Source organism: Talpa occidentalis, unplaced genomic scaffold, assembly GCF_014898055.3.
Source record: "Talpa occidentalis isolate TD23 unplaced genomic scaffold, MPIMG_talOcc4v2.1 talOcc4.2, whole genome shotgun sequence".
In the NCBI taxonomy this organism is placed as follows: Eukaryota; Metazoa; Chordata; class Mammalia; order Eulipotyphla; family Talpidae; genus Talpa; species Talpa occidentalis.
Window position 1 is genome coordinate 147,722,685 of NW_023602073.1, and position 12,204 is coordinate 147,734,888.

A 12,204-nucleotide genomic window follows, 5' to 3' on the forward strand; every position below is an offset into this window, starting at 1 on the left:
GGAAGAACACTGCTCAAGGAAACAAACTCAAGGCGTGCGGATGCTAAGGGGAAATAAGCGAGGAGAAAGACAGACACCCATGACTCCTCTCATATGTGGAACAGAGAGAAACAAAGTAAAGGAACAGATTAAACCAGCCTTAGAAATCTGACTGCAGCACTGAGGCTACCAGAGGGGAGGGGGGAGCAGGAGGCTGGAGGGAGGGGAGAGGCTGGAGGACTATGATGGTGGGTGTGGTGTGAGAACGTAAGTGTGGAGATGTGTGAAGCTGCACCTCTAAATCATCCACAGTGTTGTAAATGAAAGTTGTTTCAGTAGAAATAATTTGATTTAAATTTAATTAAATCCGTCTATCACACCCTCAAGGCATGTGGAAGATGCTCAAGGCATCTGAAAGAGCACAACCTGAGAGTCTCCACCCAGTTGTTTCAGAACTCATAAAGTCTAATTGTCATCCCTATGGTTAGCCTTGTAACTCTTCATGACAGCAGGACATGATTTCAGACAGTCTTTGGAAATCTGTGATGGTGATGGATGTGCTAACTAGGTAAGAGGAACCTCTCACAATGGCGTATATATACTATCTTACAATTTTAGTCATCTACTACACCTCAGTAAAGCTGGAAAATACAATAAAAATAGTTTGAATCATTTGTTAAACAGATTTTTCTTTATGTGTTCATGGTGGGTGAGGTCAGAAAAGTGCTTGGTCTGACCCTGGCTCAGATGCCTTCGAACTTTCTCTGAGACCAAGACATAAACCAAATAACTTTTTTTAATATCATGATTAGTTTGTTGAACGTCAAAAATGAAATTGTTATTAGAAATGATAGCACTTACTTTTAAAATGAGCTAAACAGCGCCTCCCTGGTGGCGCAAGGGGTTAAGCACCGCACTATGAAGCAATCCGCAGCCTCTGTAGCAGTTCAGTCCCCCGCCTGCCAGGAAGAAACCCGCATGGAGAGGCAGACCTCTCCTGTCTCACCCGCTGCTCCCCTCAGCAGTGTACTTCAGTCAGTCTGCCTGTTCTGTTCCCCACTCTGTCTCTGGTGGATTCTCTCACCCCCCACATCTCTGGCCTGTACCCCAGCTCCTGTATGCATAAATAATTCTTTTTAAAAATAAATTTTTTTTAAATGAGCTAAACATCTTAGCATAAAGATCATTTCTGTTTGCATTTTTGATATTGGCTGACAAGTACCCAACCAAGCATCTAACCAGTTGTCCCTTGAGAATTAAAAGGGAGGACTCTGAGGTCCAGAGATAGGTCTGGGCTGGAACCAGGAAGGGACAACATGTGGACACCGTGGTGGAACATGCAGTGGAGGGAGCTGGGCTGAAAAGGGTAGAAGCAAGAGAAAGAACAAAAAATATACAAAACACATTCCAGTTTGGTCTTCCAAAAAAAAACTCCGTGTGTGGGTGATACATTATACTACATGATACCTCAGTGCAGACTTCTATTTTTTTAAAGATTTATTTATTTATGCACACAAGTGCTGGGGTGCAGGCCAGAAGTGTGGGGGTGTGTGAGAGGATCCACCAGAGACAGAGTGGGGAGCAGAACCGGAGGACTGACAGAGCTACACGGCTGAGGGGAGCAGCGGGCGAGTCAGGGGAGGTCTGCTGCGTCATATGGGTAGCTCCCTGGGTGGGGATCGAACCCATGCTGCAGTGGTTCCAGACAGCCTGATAGTGCTGAGACCTAACCCCTTGCACCACCAGGGAGACCCAGACTTCTATTTTTCTTTATCATGACCCCAGAGATAGGAAGCTACCAGCTGTGTGAGCTAGGTCACCTCCTCATCCTGCTTCTTCATAAGAGAGGGGTGTCCCTAATTCGGTGCCAGTCTGATGCTAGTCTGACTTTGGAACATCAGAAGAAAGATGCATGGGGTAGGGAGCAGGTGGCCTGCAGGAGGGGCTGTCACAGGCCAGCTGAGAGTGTCACAGGCCAGCAAAATGGAAGTTGTGATGGTGAGGAGAGGGAGGATTTGGAGGTGAAACCACCTGGAATTCCGGGCAGGAAGCGGGGTGAGGTCTGAAAAGCAGCAAGAGATCAAGCAGAGGAGGGAGAGGAAGACAGAACTGAGGTTGGGACACATTCCGCCTGAACTGCACACAGGGAACCACAAACATATTTACAGTCTTGAAACAGGAAGTCCTGGGCACATCCCGTTTAAACCAGAATTTCCAGCTCATTGAAGTATAGTGATAAGTTTTACCCCGAAATATATTTATAAACCTAGAGCGCTGAGAAATAAGCAAAACAAACAGGAAATCTGAGACAAGATAGAAATGCCACCGAAGGAGTTCTCGGAGGCGATGAACTGTGACTGTTCTGGCACTTGCGCTTTTATTTTGGAGCTTTCTGGTGGGGTCCTGGGCTTATTGCTCTGCTTTCCTCCATTCACTTGCTTGTCTTGAAAATGTGCGTATTTCTCATAGGAAATTTTGTAATATGGTAAAAACTTGGGGACTTCTGGCCTATTTTAAAACTTGTCACTGAAACCACTCATATGACATTTTAGTTACTAAAGATTGTTTTTCTAAGTGTGTGTTGGCGTCAATATTTTCCTAAACAATTGAGTGAACTGTTGCCAAAAGCTGCAACCAGCTGCTCTAGTCCTCTGAGGGCAGGTGAGCTGGTAGGACACAGACCACGAAATCTGTCATAACTTGAAAAGCCTGATCTTTAACGTCAAACCCGGTTCTCTCTTAGACTGAGTTCAGTCGCTCTGTCGATTCCTATTTAATCTCCCTCACACAGGAGTCCTTCTTTAGCATGATTTGTTTTATCAATTCATCCTAAAGCAAGTCCCCTCCCCTTTATTTGTTCTACTATAACTCAGCTAGCTGTAGAACAGTGGATCGATATCACTTTCAAATATTTTCTTATCAGTCTATTGTTTACAGTTCATTTTCTTTCATTTCCCCGATGTATTGCTGTTTCCAATATACTTAGTACTAAATATAAATATGATCTATTTTGGGCTTCCCCGGTGGCGCAGCGGTTGAGCGCTGGGTTGCGAGGCTGCCCGTGGCCTCTGAGCCTCCAGTTCGATCCCCGGCTGCTCCCCGGCCGCGGGAGGAGGGTCCCACGTGGCGCACAGACCTCTCCTGCCCCCGCTGCTCCCCTCAGCAGTGTACTTCGGTCCTTCTGCCTGCTCTGCTCCCCGCTCTGGCTCTGGTGAATTCTCTCACCCTCCCGTGCTTCTGACTGTACCCAGTGCTTATATAAACAAACAAACAAACAAATAAATAAAACATGCCTCTATAAAAAAAATTTTTTAATAAATAAATAAATAAATGTGATCTATTTTATAACTTCACTCTGGCCAAGCTCTGAGAACCACTGAACACTCACTTTATGGAAATCACCCACTCAAGGACCTGCAGTTTCATAGAGTAAATTACAGAGTGTTCCTTTTATTTTTTAAAATTTTTTAAAATTATTTATTTTTTTACATCATCATACATTTTTAAACAATATTTGCTTCCCCTCTGCCAGGTGTGGTCCCCATAGAGTTTCCTTCCCCAAGGCCCCGGTGCACCATCACCTCAGTCCCCTGTGCGCCTCCCTCCCTCCCTCTGATCCCTCTGCCTCCTCCTCCCCTGCAGTATGCCTCGGATTTATGATTGTCTGTTTTTGTTTTGTGGTGTTTTGTACTGTTACTATTTTTTTGCACTGATGTCTTATTTGGTTCCCCTATATTCCTCCTTTAAGTGAAATCATCCGATATTTTTCTTTTTCCTTCTGGCTTATTTCACTGAGCATAATTCCTTCTAGATTGGTCCCTTTAAAAGCAAACTCCTGGGCCTCCCCAGTGGTGCAGTGGGTTGAGCACAGTGCTGTGAAGCTGTCCTCAGCCTCTGCAGTGCGGGTTCGATCCTGGCTGGCCGGCAAAAATCCCATATTGGCGCAGCAGACCTCTCCTGTCTCGCCTGCTGCTCCCCTCAGCAGTGTATTTCGTCAGTCTGCCACTTCTGCTCCCCACTCTGTCTCCAGTGAATCCTCTCACCCTCCCGCGCATCTGGCCTGTACCCCGGTTCTTGTATAAAAATAAATAAATCTTTAAAAAAAAATAAAAGCAAACTCCTCATTAAAAATTTAAAGGACATTGAACCTTGAACAACGGGAGGGGCAGGGGCACCCACACAGAGTTGAAAATTTGAAAATTTGGCTCCCCCCAAACGTAACTACAACAATCCCTTGGTGGTAGTGGGGAGGGTAGTGGTTTCAGGGCTCCCACTGCAGACACCGAAACCCATGGGTGCACAGGCCCCATGTAGCTGCCCCTCCACATCCAGGGACTCCGCATGTGTGAATTCAACCAACAAACCAACCAGCACGTGCAGGAGTACAAGCGGACCTGCAGAGTTCAAACCTATGTTGTCCCGGCTCCACTGGACTTTAAAAATGCTGAACTAGGTAAATATAAAGGTCTGAAACATATCCATGATAATATATATTTTCTGGATTTATTTGATTTTTATTTGACTTTCAACATATTGAACCTATAGTTCCTTAATGAGCCAAAAAGATTTGTTGTACATAATGCCATCCTGCATGGCATTATTGAAGCAATGTTTATAAAACTGCATATTTGAAATAGTTTCATGTTTAGGAACAGTTTGGAGGGACTGACAGGCCATCAATGTTCATATTTTTGTATCCCAAGGGGAGAAAGCACTTACTGGCACATTGTGAGAAGAACCACCTCACCAAGTGTCTCTTTATAGGGAAAATGTCAGCCAATCAGAAGGTGATGGAAAGTCTGAAGTGAAACAAGGACCACAAGGGCCTTCCTTGATGCCTCTCTCCTTGCATCCCTTGAGGCTAAGCATCTTTTCCTGAAATCTTTTCCTTTGGAATTTTCCAGGAAGGGCCAGGAAACAGGACTCCGAAGGAAGTGGGATGATGAACAGAAGCTCACAGGACGAGGATGTCAATGGCAGGAGAACAGGGCAGGGGAACCAGCTACTCAAGTGTGTGGCCAAGCCTGGAAACTAACTTCTCACCCTGATTCTCAGGGACTGGCTCTTTGAACCTGCCCCCCAACTCCTACCCTATTCCCACCCCATTCCCTGTGTCAGTCAGTCAGTGGCAGGAAGGCAGGTCTCCGGCAAAAGGGGCAGCCTTTTACAACCAACACTCACAGCAGCTGTGGGAGAAAAGACTGTTCCCATTAAGAAGATGGTTCTAGAAAGAGCAGCACCTTCAATCACAAAATCCAGTCTCATAAATAACTCTTCAGTCTACTTCTCCTTTCTCCATTCTCTCTATCACAGACTTAGAATAGATCATAAGGAGTTACTGTTTTAAAATCTGGGCTTTTAGGGAAAGTTCCACCCTTCACATGGGAGGAGGCTGGTTCAACTGAGCCCAGGAACCGAGGCAGCTCTCAGTGGCCGCCTCGCTGACAGCATGCTCCAGGTGCCACTTGGATTTACTCTGGGCAGTGTGGCTGGAATGTCTCTGGCTCAGAATTATGACATTCCAAACCTGGCTCAAAACTTGAAGATATTAAAAAGGATTTGGGTCAAGGAGTCCCCTTGTTCCTTAGGCTGACCCTAGCACTGCCTTCTGAACACACTGATTGTCCTGCACTCGAGGGCTTCTTTACTGTCTGAACCAGGACACTCATCTCCCCTCAGGATTCTCGGCTATTCACAGAAAGTGTCAGGAAATGTCAAGACACTCAGACCCTAACGTCACAGTTATGCTCGGAGACGGCCATTGAGAAGTGAATGCAGCTCCTTCAGTTCTCCCCGCGAACTGAAGTTCTTGAAGGACCAATGTTAAAACAAAAAGACAACCCACTGGAAGGCAAAATATATTTACAAATCAGATATCAGACGAAGGGTTACTATCCAAAGTGCATAAAGAACTCATGAAATTCAAAAACGACAGACCAAAATGAGCAGAGGATCTGAACAGACACTTCTCCAAAGACGACAGACAGACGGCCAAAAGGCACATGAAGTTACTCAACATGTCTTAATTTTAGGGAAAAGCAAATTAAAACAAAAAGATCCCGCCCCACACCTGTTAGAATGGCTATGATCAAAAGGACAAGAAATTAGAGTTAGAGAGGATGTGGGGAAACGAGAAGCCTCGTACACTCTTGGCGGGGGTGTCATCGGGGTAGCCATTATGAAAAACAGGATGGAGATTCCTCAAAAAAGTAGGAATAAAGGGCCTCCCCAGTGGCGCAGCGGTTGAGTGTTGGGTTGCGAAGGTGCCCGCAGCCTCTGCAGCGCCGGTTCGATCCCCTGCCACCGGGTGAGGGTCCCACATGGCGCGCAGACCTCTCCTGCCGCCCGCTGCTCCCCTCAGCAGTGTCCTTCGGTCCTTCTGCCTGTTCTGCTCCCTGCTCTGGGTCTGGTGAATTCTCTCGCCCTCCCGCACTTCTGACTGTACCCAGTGCTTGTATAAATAAATGAATAAATCTTTAAAAAAAAAAGTAGGAATTAAAATACCTTATGATCTTGCTCTCCCTCTTCTGGGTACTTATCTGAAGAATCTTGAACACTAATCTGAAGAGATATTATTCACCCCCCACATTCATCAAAACATTATTTACAATAACCAAGTGTTTGAAACAACCTAAGTGCCCATCAACAGATGAGTTGATGAACGTGTGAAGTGCGTGCACAGTGGCATAAAGCCCTGCCCTTCACAACACCATGGTTGGACCTACAGGGTAGTAAGCTTAGTGAAATAAGCCAAAGGCAAATATTGTGCGGTTTCATTCATAGAGGAGATAAACAATGTGAATGAGCAAAGAAAACAAAAGCAAACTCTTAGACTGCAATAACAAATAGTGAAGGAGGGGGGCAGTAAATTGGGAAAAAGGGGTCAATTGTATGGTGACAGATGGAAATTAGATTTTGGTGATGACAGTAATATAATATAAACACATACTCATGTGTGAGTCTGTGCAACTGAAACTTACATAATGTTATAAATCAACATTACTGAAAAATAAAACCAAAAATTGAGGAAAAATTCCTCCAAAAAATATAATTTGCCAAACATTCCAAAAAAATCAACTTTCAAAAACAAATGTGGTTTCTAAATTAAGCAAAACCCTGCTTCGTCTGGATCTTTAAAAATGTATTATTTTGGAAAATCTCATGGCTTAGGGTGGGAGAATGCACGATTTCCCTGACCTCAATTTGGACACTCTTTGATTTCTTTTAAAATTATGCTAACTTTCTTTTTATTTATTTATTTATTTTTTTGGTGGGACCCTAGCTGGCGGCCGGGGAACGAACCGGCGCTGCAGAGGCTGCGGGTAGCCTCGCAGCCCAGCGCTCAACCGCTGCACCACCAGGGGAGGCCCCATGCTAACTTTCTTTCAACAGCAACGTTTAATTCTTCTTAATAAAAAGTTTGTAAAAGTTTGCAAAAATTGTTCCTCTTTTAAGGAACAGTTCCTCTCATTCATAAATTAGAGTCAATCAGAACTGATTCTAACTTCCTGCTGAGATTTTCACAAGTATAATTTTTGGAAAGAGATTTTTATCTTCTACTAGTTCACAGATTTGCCCTCAAATCAAAGTATCCTCTTTATAAACTTGTATTGCTAGTCATAAATTTCCTCTATAAAGCTTCCTCTAATAAAAGAGAAGGAAGCAAGATGTAAGAAGCCAAGTATTTAGCACATGATTAAAAAAAAAACACCGTAGCCTTCTGAAGGACAGATGTCTCTTGCGATTATTCCTAAAAGTGTTATCATTGATACAAAATACTGGTTTATGCATGCAAAGTGCCTTTATTTCATGTGCTAGATCAACCACAATCACTGAATAACTTCCTGCGCAGTAGAGAGCAGTGATGGAAATGTTATAATTTTTATCTATCCTTAAGAACTTTCAGATTAGGGCCTCCCTGGTGGCTCAAGGGGGTAGGCACAGCACTGTGAAGCTATCCGCAGCCTCTGCTGTGAGAGTTCCATCCCTGGCCAGGGAGCTGATCCACGTGGCGCAGCAGACCTCTCCTATCTCCCCGCTGCTCCCCTCAGCAGTGTTTCAGTAGATCCACCTGTTCTGCCCCCTACTCTGTCTCTGGTGAGTTCTCTCACCCCTGCACCTCTGGCCTGTACCCCAGTTCTTATATGCATAAATAAAAAAATCTTAAAAAAAAAAAAAAACTTTCAGATTAGTGAGAAACTATGAGGTACAAAGCTGTGGGCCCAACCTCCATCTAGAGTGTATGCAGGGAGGGAAGATCCCAGCAGGGGGAGTGCGATGTGGGGGAGCAGGGTGGTGGTTTTGCGGTAGGGTATGGAGCAACACCTAAGGGGAATAGTAACTACACAAAGATGACCAACGATGTAAGAAAATAAAAAAATAAATAAAAATTTTAACGCACTGACTAATAGAAATATATATAAATAAAATAAATTTTAAAAAACCATGAGGTATGGAAAAGAGAAAAGTCATTAAACACAACCACAAAAAAAAAAAAAAAAAAATGTGGAGCAATACTGCAAACATGGTAAGTCACAGAGTTGTATCACCCGAGGATAAGCAGGGGGGGTGATTCTGACCAGAACTCCCCAAGATAAAAAAAGTAAAGTAAGAAATTCCCCAACTCCTAGCGCACCAAGCTTCTTCAGTGGCCGCCGTTTTGTTGTGCGTGTATATAATATATACTCAGAGTTGTGTTCATATCTATAATTAAACACTCTCAATCACTTCTTATACATTGCAGTGTTCACACATAATGACAGACACTCAGGCACGGATGCCTCTAGGACCTGGGTTTATGTTTCCCAATGTTTAGATCGCAACCACATATGCAACAGCGCCTGCCAGCTGTTCACTGCACTGGTCAGGTCGGGCCTTAGGTAGGTAGGCCTAGGTGAAATATGTCATTTTTGTCATTTCCCCATAAAAGCATCCTGTGTGATTCCACGTGCTCTTTCTTCCCCTCCTCTGGCTACAACCTGACTCCAGGAGGTGACAGAACCCCATCAGCCTGGTTCCTTGAGTGTCTTTGTGGAGCTGATAACCAGTGCTACCCCCACACATGCACCCTGGGCCGCTGGCTTCATGAAAGTGCACTATTCTTGTAAATCTCTGTGCTGCGGGCGTTTGTGTCGTAACACCCAGCATAACCCGAGTCGTACAATGCAGCGTTGCATTGTAAAAACAGAGACAATAAAGCAAAAGGACACGATACAGTCGAATTTTTGTGGGGGACTGTTAGAAATTTATGAATGAAGATGTGAATTCACTTTCTTTTCTAAAAGCAAAAAAAAAAAAAAAATCTAAATAGTGAAACTAAAAGTCTAAAAGTCTAGATGTAGTTAGAAGAAAAGGGGGCGTGATAACATTATTTAAGGGGAAATTCTTTTTTCTTACTGGGTCCGACCTGCCATCCAAGGAGCTGGATGCTCGCGCCCTGGGGGCTGTAGGTCTGGGGCGTTTCTGTCCCTGTGGGACGGAGCCCCTGTTTGTACTCAGTGTTTGAGCACGCGGTTTCCCACAGAACAAGCCTCCCTTGCTCTTTTTCCCTTTTTTTCTCTTTCTCTTTTTCCTTCCGACATCTAACAGGGAAGAGAATATAAAATCAGATCCCCTTGGTGTTGCTCTAGTTGAGACAGAAGGGGAGCGAGAAGGACGTGGGTGCCACAAACTGTTCCTGGCACCCCTGGAAATTCCTTAACAAAACCCCAGGGGCTCTTCATAGCAGTTTGAAAGCCATAATTCACACTGATTCATTTGCACGGTAATAGTCACATCAAACATCCTTAATACTCCCTATAATTTATTTTTTTTTTTACAAATAGATGCAGAATTAGTTATTTTCATTCACTGAACACTTCATTTGTATTGCAATAGATGAGAATCGTTTGGATTATTCATTTTCTACAATGTGCACAGTTGTAAAATCAATCAAAGACAGTGAAAGGCAGAGATAACCACAGTGTCCTAAACAGTGTCTCACAATCTTGCTTGCTTTCTTTCAACATTCAGTAATTGTCAACAGTCTATTGATTGTTGGGACAGAGAGAAGGGTTATATAAAAACCAAGTAAGAAACATCACATAGGAATTTGAGGGGAGCGAGAAGGACGTGGGTGCCACAAACTGTTCCTGGCACCCCTGGAAATTCCTTAACAAAACCCCAGGGGCTCTTCATAGCAGTTTGAAAGCCATAATTCACACTGATTCATTTGCACGGTAACAGTCACATCAAACATCCTTAATACTCCCTCCCTATAATTTAAAATGGCGTTATCACTTATCAGTTTATCTACCTCCCATGACCCCCCATTTCAGATGCCACCCCTAGCCCCCCCAAAATACCTTCACAAAACCCCTAAAAGCACGGGTTGAGACCCAGTGGCCAATAGGACAAAGCCTAACTTTTGAGAGTAGTATTTCTCATCCTGGGGCGATCTTACTATTTGGCCTAAAGAACCCACTGGGCCATAGGAAGCGCAGAGGACTGGCGTGCTTGGGGCATAGGTCCCAACTTGGCCATTCACCAGCTCTGAAGACGGTCAAACCTCTGCTTCCCCATACATCAATCTGAGGTAATTAGCACATCTTGTGGTGCTCTTGTGGTGACATGACAGGGTGGGAAGATTCTTTTGTAAAGTATAGGGTGGTTTGTAAACTGTACGATGGGTGATGAAGATGATGATGTTGGCGCTGGCGGTGGTGCTGATAGGCAGGCAGTGCAAACACTATGGACTTGGGCCCTTCTACCACCTGCCACCACTGGCAAGTTTCTTACTCTCTCAGTGTCTTTCTCATGTGTCAAATGGAGCACAGTGAGCATCGCATCCAGACATGCAAAAACCTCCAGGAGAGGAAAAGGACAGCTACTTTCATAAGTCTCTTTTTAAGAGCAATCATTGGACAAGGGGCTGGTACCCACATGGGGAAGGGTGGTCAAACAAGATAGTAGCTGTGTCAGGAAAAAAAAGAAAATGACTTTCATGTAGTCATTCAACAGTGTGCACTTCAGTTTCTACAGAGTTCTTTCGCTAAGCCAGGTCTCTGAATGTGATAAAATATCCCTCCATTCCAAGAGGAATTTCTGTCCATAGGGTTTAGAATCTATAAGATGGAATATTTTCAATCTACTATTTTTTATTCCTGTTTTTAAACAATTTAATTTTTATTATAGTTAATTGAAGTAATGTTGCATAACATTTTGTAGGTTTTAGGTACGCATCATTATAAATCAGACTCTGTATGCTACTTAAGTGCAACATTCAATGCCTATGTAATTCTTTTGACTGAAAATAACTGTATTCTTTAATTCATACTTGGCAACAGATTTATATATATCTTCATAGTTTGCCTTATAGAAACCATATTATATAGAGAAACCATATCGGTCTGTGAAGAGAGAAGTCAACTCTACAGATGATAATCAAAAAGGAAATTAGCCAATCTTTCAATGGATTAAACAGATTAGAGGAAAAAAAATGTGTTTTCCATAAAGGAAAAATATGATACAAACAAAGTATGAAGAAGGAAGTAGAATTTTCCACAAAGGTAAAATGCCAACTTTCATGCTAGAAGAGTAACTAAGATTGCCCTGTCTTGGCACACAGCAGAAAACAGAAGATATGATCATAAAATCATTGACTGAACTAAAAGCAAATTTAATGCATATATTTAAAGATATTCATAACTAAATACCTAGCAAAAAAGTAACAGAGCTGAGACTGGGGTTCAGATTCCTTACCCAAGTTGCCAACTCTTTGAATAAGATATTACCTCAAAAATGGAAGGTGACTGATGGGTCTTCTCCAAAACCACCATTTTGGGGGTTTCAGCAGTTCAAATCGTATTCCATTTGGGAACTGATATGAAAGGAAATAAAAATATGGAATTATGGCATACCCTTAGAGATTAATATAAATTGTGCCTCGTTTCATTTTAAACAACGTAGTAGTGCTATCAAAGACCAGAAAGGAATTAAAATAATTTCAACAAGAAGGATTTTGGATTTCACTGATAACCAAACAATTTTTATATCATCCCTGTGGTTGGAAGAATGAGCCAGTTCATTCTCATCAAATCACTTCCATCTGTTCGCAAAAATAATTTCCCTTCAAAATAACTCTCCGGTGGTTTCAGTTGTTGTGGGCCTGAAACTTGAGAAGCCCAGGCCTCACTGGGCTTGCTGATGCTCAGGCCTCTCTCCTCAGGCTCTCAAAGACTTCCGTTC

General features: G+C 43.3%; 1 protein-coding gene across 2 annotated transcripts in view; it reads right to left on the reverse strand.

Moving 5' to 3' along the window:
- CCDC170 (coiled-coil domain containing 170) overlaps nt 1-11,828 on the reverse strand; it is a 112,566-nt gene extending 100,738 nt beyond the window's left edge. For both annotated transcript variants that reach the window (XM_054697955.1, XM_054697954.1), the window contains exon 1: nt 11,751-11,828. In XM_054697955.1, the coding sequence (XP_054553930.1) occupies nt 11,751-11,795 (45 nt within the window). In that variant the 5' untranslated portion in view covers nt 11,796-11,828. The remainder of the gene's footprint in view (nt 1-11,750) is intronic.
- Nucleotides 11,829-12,204: the final 376 nt, after the last annotated feature.